The following is an 18,766-nucleotide window of genomic DNA, read 5'->3' on the forward strand; positions in this document are numbered from 1 at the left end:
TCTGATAAAAAGTGAACCAGATTTGTTCAGGTTAGGTTAGAGTTTTTTGTTTAGCGGAACTAACCTGCTATTACTCTATGAATGTAGAGTAGAATGCGGGCTCCAGTTCAGGAAAAGGCACACACTTGGGTCAGGAACATTAAGTTCAAATTTACCTAAACTCACAATAAGTCTAAAAACCATCTGTATCCTGGTTAAGAGCTTCTAATGGAACTTTAAAGTTAAATAAAGTTAGGGTGGCAATATTTGTCTATTTGTCATTTAGATTTTGGTAATTTAGGGGCGCCTGGGTGGCTCAGTCGGTTGAACGTCCGACTTCAGCTCAGGTCATGATCTCACAGTTTGTGAGTTCGAGCCCCGCATCAGGCTCTGTGCTGACCGCTTGCTCAGAGCCTGGAACCTGCTTCAGATTCTGTGTCTCCTTCTCTCTCTGCCCCTCCCCCACTTATGCTTTGTCTCACTCTGTTTCTCAAAAATAAATCAATGTAAAAAAAAAAAAAAAAATAGATTTTGGTAATTTAAAGAAAAAACTGGAAATGTCCCCTGACTTACTTTGTTGAAAATGTAAAATCAGATGGAAAGAAGCTGGTGAAGCAACTCTATGTACAGTCACTGAATAATGGAAGTTTCTAGTAGTGCAGCAACCCCTCCCTGCCAGATATACTAATAAACAAAGTGTCCTACAATGACAGAAGTCAGCACAATACAACAAACTAACTAAAAAAACAAATGGTTGATAAGAAGAAATGAAGTCAGTATTGAATGCATACCCTCCTGCCCTGTTCCTCCGTGCGGTAGGCATGTCTATATAAGCAGGAGAACACAGCTCCGGGAGGCATAAGTTCACTGGTTTCATTCCAACCATGGGTGTGGCAAAGACGAGATGCATCTCCCTGGCACTTGCGGTATAAGACAGGGTCCAGCCTATAAAGTTAAAAGATATTCCTGAATTTTGTTCTTCAGGAACACACAGTGGTCAATCTGTAGAAGCCTGTTGACCTTGGCACAGAGGATTTAAGTTCTACCTCAAAGAGGCCAAGACAGCTATGTAAGATGCGCAACATTACAACAGCAGACTCAGCACTAACACGCCCAGGCTGAAATGAGAAAATAAGGGCTGTAGCTTATCACCAGGCAATTCACAACTTTCCACTCAATACTTTTTTTCTAAGTGTGAAATTCAATCCTATCTGATACACTAGATTCAATAGGATCAGGAAATGGCAAGATAAACAAAATCCCTCACTCGACTTCCTTTCCAGTAAAACTGTTACTCTTCTTCCTCCCACGCAAGCTAAGGCAGTTCCATTTTTAGTTTACCTGAATATGCTTATCAGCTTAAAAAACTTGACATTTAACTCTGACTCTGGAGACAATGGATTAAGGCAATGAGCCTGCGGCTTCTCCAAATCAGACCAATAGATGCTTAATTCTGTCCACATCATAATGTCAACTTCAGGGGAGAGCTAGTGAATGGGAGGAGAAAAGCTAATACTTAATGAGTAGCTTTTAGGCCTGTGAAGCATTTTTTTGATCATGGGTAAAGGAGTTGCAGAAGAGGAAAAACAGAGTTTTGATTAAGGCAGTAAACTCAGTAAACTACGTAAACAGAGTTTAGACTCTGAGTCTAAACTCAGGCTTAGACGGCCTGAGAAAGTACAGAGAAATTCCCATGTACTTTTCTGTAGTCCTTTCCAGAGCTAATCTGAGGACACAGAAATAAAAATACATTGAACCTTCTGAATAATCACTTCCCAGTAAAGTTTGTGGGTGACATATTCAATCACTAGAAAAAGTTAATGACCAAACTCCAGGGGTTGAGATAACTGAGTCAGGAAGGAGCTGAGCCTGGGTGCGGCAGGAAAAGCCAGCTTCCCAAGCGGTCGGGTCCTGGCTGCTCTGGAAGTGGAGGGGAAACTGAGACATAAAAAGAGGAGGGCACTGAAGCCAGTAAGTTACAGCGATTCTGACTGCAACACAGATCCTTCTTCTATTTCGTCCCCTACCCCTCCTTTCTTGACTAACAGGATGAGAAGAGAATTAGAGAATCAAGTTGTCACTTATTGATAAGAGCCTCTTAAGATAGAAAATTCAGCAACTTTGAATAGTTAAAGGAATAAAAGTAAATTCCCGTATCCAGCACAAATCAATAAAAATTAAAATGCACTAGTATCTTCTTAGAAACGTATCTGAAGATGCTTCTGCTGCCCCAAAGGTGCCCAAGTCCTTTCCGGATAGATGTTTGTGGTATCAGAAACATTTGACTCTGACTTCCAAAATAGTAGTGAATGGGGGCACACGGGGACAGACCTGCAGGGGCTGCCTCAGTTTTGAGATACTATTCTGAAAGCAAGAAAGATTTCTCAAAGGATTGGAGTGTGTCAGCTATCCCAGAACTTAAAAACATATTCCTACCGGTTATTTCAAATAATACAAAAGATATTGACTACACAGGAGAACATGCTGAGGCTTACACTTGATTCTGGCTTCAAAATACTCACTTCCAATCTCGGGAGATGAAATACTGCAGCTCTAACAGACGGTGTTCACAATCTTCCACCATTTTCTCCGTGTACAAGTGCTCCATCAGGCACGAGAGGATCCTGGGAATAAAACAGGGATGAAATTGTAGCAACAGGTTTGGAATTCTCACATCAATATTTCCTTGGTCTGTAGAAAAAGTCATTGAGCTATTTTTGAGGGCAATCAGGGATTTACTTTTCTGAGAATAACTCAAATCAGTCTGACAATGATTATGGCTTCTAACTTCAGGGCCACTTAGCACTTAGGACTCAGCTTACTTAAGATCTGTGTGCAGCTGCTTTATTTTTAACTGTTAGTTGTGAAAAATCTCCAACACACACAAAAGTAAAGAATCATACATTAGCCACCTTCCCTTCCCATAACTTTATCAACGTATGGCTAAGTTTGTTTTAATTCTACACCCCCTTGCTGGTATTTTGAAGCAAATCCCAGATACCTTATCATTTTATTCATAAATACTTGAGCATGTTTCTCTATGAGAACATAATACTACAACCCACGAAAAGAAATTAATTTTTAAAATCCTTAATGTCATGTAATATCCTGTTAGTTTTCAAATTTTTTCCCAATTCTCTTATGCCTTTTTATATGTTCATTCAAACCAGGACCCAGAAAAGGTCCACACGCTGCATTTAATTGATAGTCTCTTCAAATGATTTTTAGCTATAGCAGTTCTCTCCTTCCCTCCCTCTCCCTTGACCCCTTGTGCTCAATGCAGTTATTTTTATATTGGTAAATATTCTTAATTAGTCTTCACTGTGTTTGTCTATCTCCTCCAACTGCATAAAAAACTTTAAAGAAGAATACCCTTTTTTAATCCCCTGCTATAGCATGAACAGCGGGAGTGTATGCCTAACAGAATGATGACAAATATGGACTGCATTCATTTTATCGTTGATTACTGCCAGCTGCAGGCTACGAGGATTTGTGCAGAATGGGAAACCTGTTCTTTACTTGCAACCTGGTTTTAAAACTAGTTTGTGCATCACATGGAGAAAACTACTGCATGACATTCAAATACTTTAGTATAGCATTTTATAGCTTTCCTAAATCTTGGACGCAACTTCAGAGCTCATTTTGTTCATGATTATATCCTCCAACCACAACAGTTTTTATTTCAATTAGATTTAATTAATTTCTAATAATTATCAAGTAGCCAATGTATACAATGAGTCAATATACAAACAGGATGAACTACAGAGACAAAGTAATGTGTCACTTTATCCTGAGTGTTTCTCTCTCGTTTTCATTTGACCATTAAACAGATTACTCAGCGACTTAATGCACAGGCCCATACATGCTCGGTCACAGTCAGTGAACTTCAGCACAATGCTGGGTCTCAGCGTCTCTATATCATGGATGAGGCAGAGCCAAGGGCTCCAGTTCAGTACTAGTTCTATCAAAAGTTGGTATGTGTTTCTGTTTAGAAGGAATGTTTCTGGCGCTACACTGCCAAATACAATACAATGTAAATAAATACTACAAATAAGATAACCTACATTGGGTCTCCCGATCTTATGTGTTTGCAGGCCGTCTGTATAACAGATTCACAAGCTTCATTGAGAGCTCTATCAATGCGGTAATCTGCGCCAGGGTCCGTCTCCTGAATCAGTGTTTGCAGCTGGATTAAAAGAAAATTAAGAAAGAGGAACATCTCTTACATATGAGGGAAGAGCAATGTCATCTTTTCAAATATTTACTTGGTCTGGTATATCACAATGTACTGTTAACAAGTTTAACAATTAACAATTGTCACTGGCCAAGCATAAGAGCTCCTGTCAAATACATTCCAACTGGCTTCTCTATCTTGAGCCTCAGTTTTTCTGTTTAAGCTACTGTGGGGATTGCTTGTCTACCTGTCTGGATCATCTCTGGACATTTCCAAAACAAAAGCTCTTTATGATATAAAGCCTGCCTTTTCCCTCATATCTGCCTATTTGTTAATCAGATTGCTAAATCTGACCCTCACGGCCAAGCCAGAATTGAGTGGACAAGGGTAAAGAGAAGACATTTCCAGTCAGAGACCTAATCTGGTCGTAAGAATCTAGAATTTGGATTATGCAGCCAATACACTGGCATTAAAACAAGCATGCTCCACACTATTAAAAACAAATGTGAGATTTCATTTAACTTGTAAGAAATATCAATTAAAAAAACAAGAATGCAATACTTATAATTTCCATTTTTCCTCAATTATCTTTTTTATATAACGAAGAGGTAAAGCAGAACTTGCTCATTATACATATCCAGAAAAATACTTGTTGGGGCGCCTGGGTGGCTCAGTCGGTTGAGCGTCCGACTTTGGCTCAGGTAATGATCTCGCGGTCTGTGAGTTCGAGCCCCGGGATGGGCTCTGTGCTGACAGCTCAGAGCCCGGGGCCTGCTTCAGATTCTGTGTCACCCTCTCTCTCTGCCCCTCCCCTGCTCATGCTCTGTCTCTCTCTCTCTGTCAAAAATAAATAAACATTAAAAAAAAAATACTTGTCATTATACAGCTGAAAGTGAGAGTATTTTCTTTAACATCTATTTTTGCCTGGTCCATTCTCTGTCATGGAATAAAGTGAGAGCATAAGAAGATGGGCCTCTAATTCTTTTTTCCGGTCTTTGAGGAGAAAGCAGTTGGGGCAGAGGAAAAACTCCAAATTAGGGATCAGAGGACCTGAGTTCTATTAATAGTTCTGGCTCTGACAGAAATTAGTTTTGAGAACATGGTCATGATTAACCTCTAGCTGCAGTTTCTTGAACTGAGGAAGAATTACAAGAAAGAGTCATATACAAGAGAAGGATGTATAAACTGCAAAGCATTTTACGTATGTAAAAGATCATTATTAGTACAGATGGATAGCAGATGGTGTTTTGGGGTGGGAATCTTAAATAACAGACAACAAATTTAAAAACTAGAATCCTTCTGGTTTGGGTTCCCTATTTTCCAAGTTAAAGTCCTTTCTGTGTCACAGATTTAGCCTTTGGAGGAGAGTCTTCTCTGATCTTCATACATGTGACCTACAATCCCACAGGGGCTCATACGAAAGCACTGACCCCATCACACATGGGGGGAGAGAACACAGATCAAAAGGAAATGAAGAAAGAAAATCCCAATTCTATCTATCCTAAAAAGTCAACAATCAAGATGAGAGAAATAGAAAAGATTTCTGGGGCGTCTGGGTGGCTCAGTGGTTGAGGATCTGACTGGTTCAAGTCATGATCTAGTGGTTTTTGAGTTCAAGCCCTGCCTTGGGCTCTCTGCTGTCAGTGAAAAGCTCACTTTGGATCCTCTGTCCCCCTTTCTCTCTGCCGTCCCCTGTTTGTACTCTGTCTCTCCCTCTCTTAAAAAAAAAAAATGTTTTAAAAAGTATTAAAAAAGAAAAGAAAACAAAAGATTTTCAATATTCTGGGAAGGGAGTTATTTATACCAATTGTCGGTGGCAATTTGGAGAAGCTACAAAATGCTCTGCTTAGCTGATAGGAAGATTATCATCAATTTTAGTAGTAACGTTTGCTGACAAAGACCAAAATATTTACATCTTTTTCTGAGGGAAGTTTTAAGTATCATGGGGATCTGGAAGTCTCTGCAAGAACTGTACAGGTTAAATATCCATAAGTGACAGGCAAACTTTGAGAATTCAAAATGAACACACCAGACTGCAGCTCCTAAAAGGAGACAATGACTGCCTTACAGACTCTAGAGGGCTAACAGCCCAAGGAATCACTGCCACTCTGGAGCCCAGGGACAGCAGTGTGGGAAACAAACATTATGAACAAAAATCACTACATGATTATATATCTATTCCAGCCCCTGACTGCTTAGGAAAAAACTGGGGAAATGCTTGTGAGAAATTTTCTTCTAGACAAAAAGGGTGAGACGGGAGGTCCGTATTTACCTTCCAAGATGAGCCACTAGTTCTTTTTAACAAGCTAAATTTCAAAAAGTCCTGGAGGTAGATGGTGTGAAATTAAGTTAAACCAACTTACTTTGGGTTTTTTTTGTACACTTTGGTATAAGTGTAGCCTCAGTAAAGAGGTTTATTCCTGACCAACTCCCTCCCCTTTACATGCTGCATTAAGGATGAGCTTCAAGTATAGGATGTCTTGATTCACTCTTGGTCTGAGGCCCAAGCACACATATTGTCACAGAGGTTTCCCAGGACAATCACCAGCAAGGATTGTTCCTGAAGAACCACAATGTTCCAACTAAAACCACAGTAGATTCCTGAAGCCTTCCTTCTAGCTGGGTTTGGGATTCTGGAGAATATATATATATTTGTCTATTTTTTCCACCACTGGATGTATAATTTACTTTCGACTCTGGGTCAGGGTGAGTAAGAGAAGCGAAGATGAAATTTTACTCCACATCAAAATGCTATGGACATTTTGTGTTTCAGATTGTCAAATTCTGGTTTTCTATAATACTCATTTTTTAATAAAAATGCCAACAACAAAAAACAACTGAATTGTGGTTTTCTAAAGTTTCACTGAGAAACTCAACTCCCTAATTTAGGATACAAAGCTAAATGGTATCTTTTGTGCATTCTAAGGGATGTATGGGGTACACTGTACAGGGTACCACTGTTCCATTTGGTACCGAGAATGGTTCAAAGACTCTTATTCAGTAAAAAGTAATAAATGTGGACAATGGTAATGAAACAGATGCACTGCATCTATAGTATTTTGTTAACTTTATATTATGCCCCTCACCTGTAGTTATTCAACTGTTCATGAACCCTAGATCAAGAATAACTTTATCTTTAAAAAAAGGGAAAAAAAAAGGAATAACTTTATCTTCCCAAGAAGTACACTCATCTTTTCCAAATATCTTTATAGAATTCATGTACAGTTTGGGGCCAGAGAAAGAAAGACCCTTCCATGCACAGTTGCCCCTGGTGTAACAAGAAAGATGGTGTCATTTTGAAAATAACATGCTCTCTTGATCCTTGTGGCCAAGAATTCACAGTATGCTGCACATTAATAAAAAAAAAACAAAAACAAAAAACAACAAACTCTTAGAAACTTTCAATTCCTTTCAGCTCTTTTTCAGCCTCAATCTAATCAAGCCTATAGAGAAAGGCAAATCGTCTTTTGGTGCAGGATGTTTTCTAATTTACCAGAACCTGGTTTGCCTTGGTGCTGAGTTTACAAATTTCACCTAGCAAGTTACTTTCCTTTAAAAACTCCAGCAAACAATGCATTTTACCTATTTCTTTAAGTATATATATATATAGCTCCATTTATTGTTTATGAATTCAAACTTTTGCTCTGCAGCAAATTCCATGTTCTTATTAAGGTATGCCTGAACAATATTCTGTGTCTGGTTCCTAGTGCCCAGTGTTAACTGTGATGCCACAAACGATCTAGATAAAGGAAGCTGGGACAGCATCAGGAGGAGACTCCTCAGCCGATAAAATAGAACATTCCAAATGGCAGTAGAAAATTTTTCCTTACCGCTTGCTGGCAGTTCATTCCAAGGTTCCCTTTTTCCCCACGAACTACTTTCATTAGACAATGCAGAGTTCGCCCTTTTCGATGTAATCCAGAACAGTGGTGTTCGATCTCCCCCCGACAGCTCAGGATGATCTCGGGGCTCAAAGAAAAGTCTTCCATCAACATGCGCCGGTAATCTAACATCTCCCCCTGGCACTCACTGCTCACTTGTCGTCCTAAGTTAGGATTTAAGTCACGACATTATGGATGGTGCGCATTACAATCAGATATCACCACACATAAAAGTACATGTTTTCCTCTAGAATATAAAACCAGTTATGCTATTAGCTAGACTGAAAAGCTTAGGATATAGCAAGCATCAGCATAAAATGAGTTTGAGACTTCAGAGACTACGGTTTATCTTGACAGTATTCTGCATTATACAGATGTTATACTACTAAACTAATAATGCAAATGCTGTGCCGATGGCAGTCTTATTTTTTTTTTTATTAAAAAAAAAATTTTAATACTTATTTTTGAAGGAGATAGAGACAGAGTGCAAGTGGGGGTGGGGCAGAGAGAGAAGGAGACACAGAATCCAAAGCAGACTCGGGGCTCTGAGCTGTCAGCACAGAACCTGACGTGGGGCTCGAACCCACAAACTGTGAGATCATGACCTGAGCCAAAGTTGGACACTTCACTGAACCACCCAGGATCTCCATCGAAGTCTTATTAATAAGGTAACTTTTAGAGTAACAATGAAAGCTAAGAACAACCCCTACTGGTATGCACAGTTAAAGCCTGTGGAAAAGACTACACTTCAAATATTCACTACAGCCTCTTCAGCCCCCTTCATTGAGCTAAAAAATGCCAACTGGGAAATCTTAAGAAAGTTTTTTAAAAAACAGCTTTACTGAGGTGTAATTAAGATAAGATAAACTGTATTTTTAGAGCGTACAATTGGAGAAGTTTGACATATGTATACGTTGTTGAAGCCATCACCACAACGAAGATATTGAACATACCCACCAACTCCAAAAGCTTTTCTTATGGTCTTTGAGAATCTCTCCCTCCCTCTCCACCTAAGCCCCTCCCCTATCAACTACTGATCTGCTTTCTGTGACTACAGACTAGTTTACTAGTTTCTACTTTTTAGAAGTTGATATAAACAGAGTCAGACAGTACAGTCTCTTTTTTTGTCTAACTTCTTTCACTCAGCAAAACTATTTTTAGATTCATCCATGTATCAACAGCACATTCCTTTTTATTTTTAAGTAATATTATTTCATGACATGGACAGACTACAATTTCCTTATTCCTTCAAATGTTGTTGGACATTTGGGTCACTGCCAGTTTGGGGCTATTACAAATAAAGCTGTTATGAGCACTCAATTGTAAGAGTTTATATGGATATATGCCTTCATATCTCTTGGGCACATGGCTGGGTCATATGGTAGATGTGTGCTTAACTTCTAAGAATTTGGCAAACTATTTTCCAAAACTGTTGTACTATGTTAAATTCCATCAGAAGCATTAGATAGTCCAGTTCCTCCACATTCTCACTAACACATAATATGGTCAGTCTTTTTAATATTATGCAATTGGTATAATTTTTCTGAATTATTGCACATAGCCTTTGGCAGTGTATTTACTGAGTCTTCCTGTGTTTCTTATTAACCTGAAGTTTAAGAATATTAACTTTTATAAATACCAAAATTAGATTATATTATGCATACTGTTTCACAATATTCTTGTACTAGTCAATAATCTCTACCTTTCCATTTTAGGACAATCTCATCTAATATTCACACCATAATCAACAATCTCCGTTTGTCTCCAAAATGTCCTTTATTTGGTATTCAACCCAAGACCATGCATTGTCCCAGGTTGCTATTCCATGGCTTTGAAGCTTAGGAGTTTTTCACTATCCAGATATGGGAAAAAAAAAAAAAAAAAAAAAAAAAAAAAAAAAAAATCACCAAAAAGTTCCGAGTTTTATTTAATGATTGATTTTTCCCCTTATCTTTTCAATCACTAACCAACTGTCCCAGCATCATTTATTTAATAAGAGCTAGGAATTTAATTTTTACAGCTTACAGCCAATATTCAGAAAGACAACCCTCATCTTCTATATGACCTTCTTGGTTCCTTTTCAGGGGTTGACTTTTGGACTCAACAGACCATGAGTGTGGTTCTAAGGGGTCAATCCCTTCTTCTTTTACTGCTTAGTTTATTATTATTATTTTATTTATTTATTTTTTTAGAGAGAGAGAGTGTGAGTGGGGGAGAGGGGCAGAGTGAGACACAGAATCTTAAGCAGGCTCCATGCTCAGTGCAGAGCCTGATGTGGGGCTCAGTTCTACGACCTTGGGATCATGACCTGAGCTGAAGTCAAGAGTTGGAAGTTCAACTGATTGAGCCACCCAGGCATCCCTACTGTTCAGTTTCTTAGTATCATCGATGTTGTAACAATAACAGTACCTATCACTTATTGAATGTTAAGTGCTATTCCAAATAACCTCATTCAATCTTCATAAGAACCCACCATAAATATTATTTATGTTTTTTGGATAAGAAAAATGAGTTTGTGGGGCACCCGGGTGGCTCAGTCAGTTAAGCGTCTGACTTCGACTCAGGTCATGATCTTGCAGTTGAGTTAGAGCCCCACATCAGGCTTGCTGCTGATCCTCTGTCCCTCTCGTCTGCCCCTCCCCAACTTGCGCTCCCTCAAAAAAAAAAAAAAAAAAAAAAAATCTTAAAAGAGAAAAAGAAAAATGAGTTTGGGAGAGATTAAGAAATATTAACAGTGGTCACTTAGCCATTAATTAAATTTGGTGATAGAGCCATTAATTTAAAGCCATGTCTCTCTGACCCAAAGCTCATATGCTAAATTACTATGCTATGACTCTCCTAAAAATGTTGAATATGCATTTTAAAAATTAAACTATTTGAGGGGCGCCTGGGTGGCTCAGTCGGTTAAGCGTCCAACTTCGGCTCAGGTCATGATCTCGTGGTCCGTGAGTTCGAGCCCCGCGTCGGGCTCTGTGCTGACAGCTCAGAGCCTGGAGCCTGTTTCAGATTCTGTGTCTCCCTCTCTCTCTGACCCTCCCCCGTTCATGCTCTGTCTCTCTCTGTCTCAAAAATAAACATTAAAAAAAAAAAAATTAAAATTAAACTATTTGGATTTGAGACATATATCTTAAAAAAAAAAAAAGTTGGCATGTAAAGAAAAACAAAATTGGCAATTATTGAGCTAAGAGAAAGAGGCCTTTAATAAGGCTTAGGGATACTAAGCCTTCAGCTCCAGGAGTTATGCTTGCAAACAAAGGCTCCTGAGTCACAAGGCACATGTAAACTCAGAAGGGCAAATACAGGAGGAAATTAACATTTACGTGTACAAGAGACGCTAGAATGTGAATCCAAAAGGAATGAAAAGGAGAAAAATAAATTAATTCTTACCTCTATGCACAGCTGACTCCAGACACATCAGAAGGTAGGAGAGCCTTGCTTCCCGAGACCGTGGAAGGTTCTCCACATTACACCGGTATTTCTTCAAGTCACTCTTACAGGATTTGGCCAATGAATAACTGACTTTATAATCCTGGGCAATCAGCTTCTGGCGGGTTGTTAGTGCTTCTCGACACTGAATAAAGAGTGTAGCAAAGAGTAAGACCACTCAGGTGGTTCGGCTGCTCACACATACAAGCAGAGGCTCACGGTCAAGGGTATGTCAACAACTGCAGTTGTTACCAAAATGCCTACCTTTAAGTTTGGCTAAAAGTGAACACAAGTGTGCTGGGGTAAGAGGCAGGGATAAGTGGATGGAGAAACCCTTGGAATTCTACAGTGAATTACTGATTGTTGCTGCAACAGTACCTAAAAACATACTTGGTAGATTCTAATACATTAGCTTGACAAAGTATGCTTTTCCTCTTCAACAATATCCCTAAAGTAAATTTCACAAGAATCAAAGTGGCAACTGACAGAGCACTCTGTAAGTTACATTCTATGCTTTTAAAATATAATTATTCAATAGTAAATTATATAAGCAACTGAAATGAAACATTTCTTCAGCTGCATATGACAGTAAATGGCAGGAGAGCAAAACCAAGAATAATTATTCTTTTAAAAGTCATAAAAGATTCTTGCATTTATCCAGGAACAGCGGACTAATGGTAATGAGAATGCTTAATGAGAGCTGCCGAAAAATTAAATAGCTAATTACCTGCAAAGCACATTGGTTTGGTTAGCCTAAACTTCCTGAGTATGTGAGGCTGGCTTCAATGTGACCGTGATACAAAATTCTCCAACTTTACTTCCAAAATTGATTCTCAACTGGCTTCCCGGTATCTAGATATCACAAGGCTTCATTTTCTGGGCTTAAGCAAAATATGCTTTGGTTCTCTACTGAAAGCCAAGTGTCTCTCCTCTGAAAAGGGTAAGCTTTATCATTTATATCCTGGTAATGAGTTTATAAGAATATTATTTGAGAGGATTTGAGAAAACTTTAAGAAATGAATAAAATACTGGTGTATTTCAAAATAATACTGACCTTCTCACTCATGGATTCTTCAAACTTATGGTTAAAGAGGCATTTATACACTCTGCCTTCACCAGCTTGCGTCTGTAAGATGGAACACACACATGATGATGAGGATGGTAACAATCAGCTGAGTAGTTATGCTGGGCCCTATCCACAACCTTATACAGAACCTCCTGTTAAATTATTAGAATGGTGAGCACTTCTGAACAAATGGCTCAGCCATTTATAACATTTAGTGGCCTTTGGAAGAAAATGGTGATTGCAGGAAAGATGAAAAAAAATTTCCCATGATGCTTGGCTACTGTCCTTTGTTCCCAGATATAATGTTACTCAGGGAACCAAGAGAAGTGTCTTGTCAGTCTCTTCTTACATTATGTTGGAGCCAATAAAACTCATAATCAGTGGCTCTGATGGCTAAAACTGCTTATTCAAAACAGCAGAGGGTGGAAATGTACACAAGTCACTCTCAGTTCTTTGTTGTAAGAATGGAGACTCTTCCATTTCATGTGTTAGCAAGTTTTTCTAGGTCTGCAGATAGCAATCAAGGATTTCATTTTAAAAGATAGCCACCTGCTGTTTTGTTTATCTTAGCCCAAAACAAATAACATGTAATATGGTAGTTTTAGCCACGAAATAGGTATGAATAGGATTCCATCAGTCTCTGTTATCCTGGGACCAACTCCACCTTCCCTTTCAGTGCCTTATGTGCACGGGAGAGTGTGTGGTTTATTTTGTTTTGGACTAAAGTATTAAAAAATATTTTAAAGAGAAGAGCAGTTTCTGAGCTGACTCACATTTTCACAAAAACGCTCCCGATCATCTCGGCAAGCAAAATATAAATGCCGGTCTAGATGAAAGTCATCTGAGGACAGCTCAGCCACCCGCAGAATGGCTTTCTTGCAGAGTTCAGAGACTTGAATCTTGGGATCTCTCTCTTCGGCTTCCTTCACCAGGCCCTTTTCCAAGCATGATACCACCTCACCTTGTGAATGTGCATCCTAAAACAGCAAGGATACTAATATTGTAAAACTCTCACCACAATGAGTTTCAAATAAACATCATTTGCTTTAAAAAAAAAAATTCTCAATTCAATATATAGTTGGCTTATTCACGTTCTGTTGAGAAATCAGGTGGGAACCAACCACCCTGGGAACCAACCACACTGTGGAAGTTACAGAAAATGTCCTCAACAGTCTTCTGTTACAATGGAATACTTGCACACTACAAATGGAAAGAGAGATCCTGGGAGATTTAAGTATAGTTAAGTTAGCACTAGAAATAGAAACCTGAGGGAGTGCCCGGGTGGCTCACTTGGTTAAGTGTCTGACTTCAGCCCAGGTCATGATCTCGGGGCTCGTGAGTGTTGACAGCTCAGAGCCTTGGAACCTGCTTCGGGTTCTGTGTCTTCCTCCTTCTTTGTCCCTCCCCAGCTCGCACATGAGCTCTCGCTCTCTCTCTCAAAAATAAAATAAACATTAAAAAAAAGAAACAGAAACCTGAATTCTTTAAGTTTAAAATGTCAGAAAAGTTTTAAGAATTTACATTAGCTCCACGTTCTGATTGTGGTTCATGTCAATGTTGAAATAACACTGCAGAAATCTCTGTTCGTCTACCTCAAAGGTGAGGTATTTCCCCAATAGTCAAGTTGGGGGAAAAAAAAAAAAAAAAAAGCAAACCACAAAAGCCACTGAGAAAAGATGTTACAGAGACCCTCCTTCTCATTTTTCTACTCTATACTGTCCACAAAGACCCCAATACGTACAATTTATAGTGTAATACTCACTTTGATGTTTTGGATTTATCCTAATGAGATTTAATGAGATTACCACCCTTTATACAAACTGCTTTTGAGAGCTCTCCTAAAACCATCCAATTATCTTTAATTGTGCATTGCATCATCCCCATGGCAACCACAAGCATCCATTCACTAAAAATATGAGAAATTTCCCCTAAACATTTTTTATTCAGGAGTCCTAATCTGCTATACTCTGAAGATATGGCTCAAAAACGTGACAGGTATAACCATAAATACAACAAACCAAGCAGTAGGAAGTATATGCTATTTTTTTTTAAATTTTTTTTTTTTTTTTACTTTTATTTATTTTTCAGACAGAGAGAGATACAGCATGAACAGGGGAGGGGCAGAGAGAGAGGGAAACACAGAATCGGAAGCAGGCTCCAGGCTCTGAGCCATCAGCCCAGAGCCTGACGCGGGGCTCGAACCCGCGGACCGCGAGATCGTGACCTGAGCCAAAGTCGGACGCTTAACCGACTGAGCCACCCAGGCGCCCCGCTATTTTTTATTTATACACACAATCTTGTTAGAGTAAAATACCATATCTATGAAATCATCTGTACATAATAAAACGATTCCTAAAACAAGCAGGGAAACATCTACTTTAAGCGAAATTTCAATTCAACAAAAAAAATTGTGGTTTTTTTTTTCTACTTTGTTGTAATGCGATTTGTTCTATATAGCACATTAATTTCTAAATTATTTCCAGAAAAATGTCCAAGTTGTCTCCCATTATAGCTGTGGAGAGGGGTAAGAGCTGTGGTACCTCTTGTGCAGAGGAGTAAATACAGGCCTAGAGTTTATCAACTTGTCTTGAGTTGCAGAAGGGAAGGTGCCTAGGTAACAGTCCATCATTTATTTTTCCAGACCTTGGGGTTCTAGGATATTCCTATAATCTGTATGTGGATGTTGTAGATTTTTCCTGAGGAGGGTTCACAGTTTTCATTAAATTTTCAAAAGGTGTGCTGACCCAAAAAAGATTTGGAAGCACACTCTACTAGCAGATTCTCATGCCTCCTATTCTCTATCTGTACCTGAACCTTGCTCACTAGCTGTATGATTCTATCCCATGCTTAAAAACCCAAGAGGACCAAGAAGGTTTTTTAAAGAGCACTTCTGAATAGGTAAACAGAACTCCAAGAGAAGTGACAAAAAGATAAGGACAGAGAGAAAAGTTGACACAAACCCCAGAAATCTGGAATAAGGCTCATTTTTTCTTCCTAAATCATGAGTGACACTCAGGTTTGTCTGACTAGGGCCCATTTAAGCAAGGCCTACATGTTCCACTTTCCAAAGGAGAAACAAACCTATGATAACAAAGGCTTGGCCAGAAACCTCAGTCACTTACTATTCAGAGTATATAAAAGATTATTATAAACATGATTTTATTTTGTAAAACAAAACAAGATCCTTTACCAAAGTTGAGTAGCCCATTAACTTAATTAGGTGGCTGCTAGCAACTAGGTCTTAATCATATAAACATGAAAATAATAATCTGATAGTCAACTTTTCTCTCTTTTTTTTTTTTTGAGAGAGAGAGAGAGAGAGTGTGTGTGTGTGTGTGTGTGTGTGTGTGCATGTGTGTGTGTGTGTGCATGCGTGTGTGCGTGCGCGGGGAAGGGGCAGAGACAGAGGGACACAAGAGAATCTCAAGCAGGCTCTGGATGGTCAGCACACAGAACCCAACACGGGGCTTGAACTCATGAAACCGTGAGATCATGACCTGAGCTGAAATCAAGAGTTGGACGCTTAACCGACTCAGCCACCCAGGCGCCCCCTGAGAGTCAACTCTTGATTTATATTTAGTCTTTAGTCTTGGGTCACAGGGTAAAGAAATGACTTCCGTGTAATGAGTCTTAAGTGTTTCCCTGTATACTCAGGGTTTGTAATGGTTTTAAATGTGCCATCAGTAAGATTATCTATTTAGGGCTGTTATATTTCCTAATGGTTCCATTTGCTTCTTCTTGGATTTAAATAAAGGCAGCAGCATCTGGGTTTAAGACCCCCTAAGGAATCTAAGATTTAATCATAATTATAGCAATTGTAGCACCACATATTGGTACTGGGCTATAACATCATCTCCATTAGAGGTTTTCATTCATCTTAACTTTAGATAGACAATTTTTTCAAATAAAGATATTTCAAGTATTCTTATTGGTTCCCCAGAGGCTCTGAGCTTTTCAGTCTAGCCCGTTTTACTTTTATAACTGAAATGTATGTAAATATTTGAAAAGAAGACTGTATGGCTAATTCCAGAATAAGAATGAAAGCAAGGGAGGAAAACTGCACAGTGGCACACCATTGACAGGAAAATAAAATTACTTAGGTTAAAAAAGGTTACGTTACTAATATATAGGCTTAACAGTGAGAAACAAATGATCTTGCTAATGGACTTAAAATGAAACTTTAAAAGTTCTGTGGTGAGACAAAGGTCTTAAAACTACTGCTAAGTGTCCTGATCAGTTTTTAGCAATTTGATAGGTAGTATCTTTTCTTCCCCATAAACCTTGTCCTTTTTTTTTTTTTGTTAAGAACAGAGAAAAATAACATTAATCTCAAAAAGGTAGGGAAGAACTCAGTTTTCATTTCTGCTATAAACCATTCTCTATTTCAATATTTTGGTGTCTTCTGTGATCTTCCTTACTAGACAAAGAGAGAAAAAGACCGTCCAAACATGTTCAAAGTAGTTGGTTAAAAGCAGGGAATGATAAAATTATTTAACTACTGAATGAAAAGTCTAAAAGTAGTAATAATGTGGCACATTTCTTTAATTAAGTTCCTATAATGGATGATACACCGTACTTTTTCTTCAGATGATCTGCCCTTTCATTTTAACTGTGTTTGTTCAGAAAAAAATGTTATTAATATATAGTCTTTGTTGGGGCGTCTGGGTGACTCAGTCAGTTAGGCATCCGACTCTTGATTTCGGCTCGGGTCATGGTCTTTGTGGTTTGTGAGTTCAAGCCCCACATCGGGCTCTGTGCTGACAGCATGGAGCCTGCTTCAGACTCTGTCTCCCTCTCTCTCTTCTCCATCCCTGCTCATGCTCTCTCGTCTCAAAAAATAAACATTATAAAAAAATTCATAATCTTTGTTCTCAAATTTATATATACTAACGTTTTGAAAAAAATAACAGTTTTAAAATCATGACTTTTCTATATTCATACAGAGGCAGGGTACAGATTAACCATGACCCCTTTCCTCTGACCATTGGAGGAAGTCAGTTCAAAGCCAGTCACAGAGGAATTTGCAAGCTTCATTGGCAAATATGAAACTGATGAGCCTATTTTCTTCTGTGGTCAGAAGCTGATTCATTAATTTTCAGGATAATCTGCATATCTAAATAACTGGCTTCAGAAAAGGAAACTACCATTTAGAAAAGCCAAGAAAGGCTAAAGACCTGCCTCCCTCCTTTTTAAACTTGGCTGCAGTACCAGAGTGGATTATATAGGAGCGAGCATGCTTTTTCGAGTGCAGGTGTGAATCTATCTTCTTGTCCTCGAAATACAGAAGAAAGTCTTTGATGCTAGGATAGGGATCTGATATAAACAGAAATTCACCTAAGCAGTAGGCATGGCAAAAGATAACCATGACAAAAATGCGCAGCCCGATGATCCATAGAAGTGTTTCTGTTATTTTAACAAAGCTGGGCAAATAGTCCTCACTGTCCTGTCTTTGGGCTCTAGTACTACTGTGTTCTGCGATCGTCTCAGTCACTGAAACTTAGTAACTCATATATGCAGTTGAAAGCAGGTTTTATTCTGACAATTCAGATTGCCAGGGGGAGGGACGCTAAACAGCAACTACCTTGGTGTCAAAAGGAAAAACTACTACAAAGAGAGATGAATCGTAATGGTCTACTCTACGGTGTGGACCACTAATCACAAATATGGAAAAGTGTCATCACTGATTCCTAAAAAAATGTGTCTAGGACACTTACGTGAAGATTTTAAAAAGAGTGAGATATGGAACTGGAAATAATCGCTCACACCCTAAATAAAGGCAGAGGCGCTTCCTGAATAATTAGGGTAGCTTAAGTGCTTTTGTGCCATTTCTAGAGTCTGCTGGGAAGGAAAAAAATCTGCCTTCTTGATTAAAACTGGCCTTTCTTTAGCTGCCAAAAGCTGTATGCCAAATTCACAGCACTTTCAAGACTGACTCAGAGGTGCCCTGTGAAAGGGCCAGAGCCCTGTGCTGGTGGGAAGGAAAAGTTATTTGGTGACAGCCAGGTAAGAACCAGCACTAAAAGCTTCCACTGAACTGGTGTGTGCAGCTCTGGCATTCTAACACCAGGCCCCCTTGGTCAGTGACAGAAGCCCGCAAACCACGGGACAATGAACAAATAGAGGGCAAAGCGACAAAGGGGTTTTATTTTCTATCCTATTTCCTAAAGAGCAGATTAATGAGCAGTGGCAATTAATAGCTGATGCCAGACATATGCCTCAGACCACCTCTCCCTCGGCAGC

At 38.9% G+C, this 18,766-nt stretch overlaps 1 protein-coding gene across 4 annotated transcripts in view; it reads right to left on the bottom strand.

Moving 5' to 3' along the window:
- Positions 1–18,766, bottom strand: part of GLG1 (golgi glycoprotein 1) — a 148,404-nt gene that overhangs the window by 27,080 nt on the left and 102,558 nt on the right. For all 4 annotated transcript variants that reach the window (XR_006197242.1, XR_006197243.1, XM_042919583.1 and 1 more), the window contains exons 5-11: positions 13,300–13,503; positions 12,515–12,586; positions 11,422–11,605; positions 7,984–8,198; positions 4,044–4,165; positions 2,502–2,603; positions 771–924 (exon numbers count right to left, since the gene is read on the bottom strand). Coding sequence is in view for 2 of the 4 variants with exons in the window: in XM_042919583.1 (XP_042775517.1) it covers positions 771–924; positions 2,502–2,603; positions 4,044–4,165; positions 7,984–8,198; positions 11,422–11,605; positions 12,515–12,586; positions 13,300–13,503 (1,053 nt within the window). In the remaining 2 variants the exon portion in view is untranslated. The remainder of the gene's footprint in view (positions 1–770; positions 925–2,501; positions 2,604–4,043; positions 4,166–7,983; positions 8,199–11,421; positions 11,606–12,514; positions 12,587–13,299; positions 13,504–18,766) is intronic.

This window comes from Panthera leo, chromosome E2, assembly GCF_018350215.1.
Source record: "Panthera leo isolate Ple1 chromosome E2, P.leo_Ple1_pat1.1, whole genome shotgun sequence".
Classification (NCBI taxonomy): Eukaryota; Metazoa; Chordata; class Mammalia; order Carnivora; family Felidae; genus Panthera; species Panthera leo.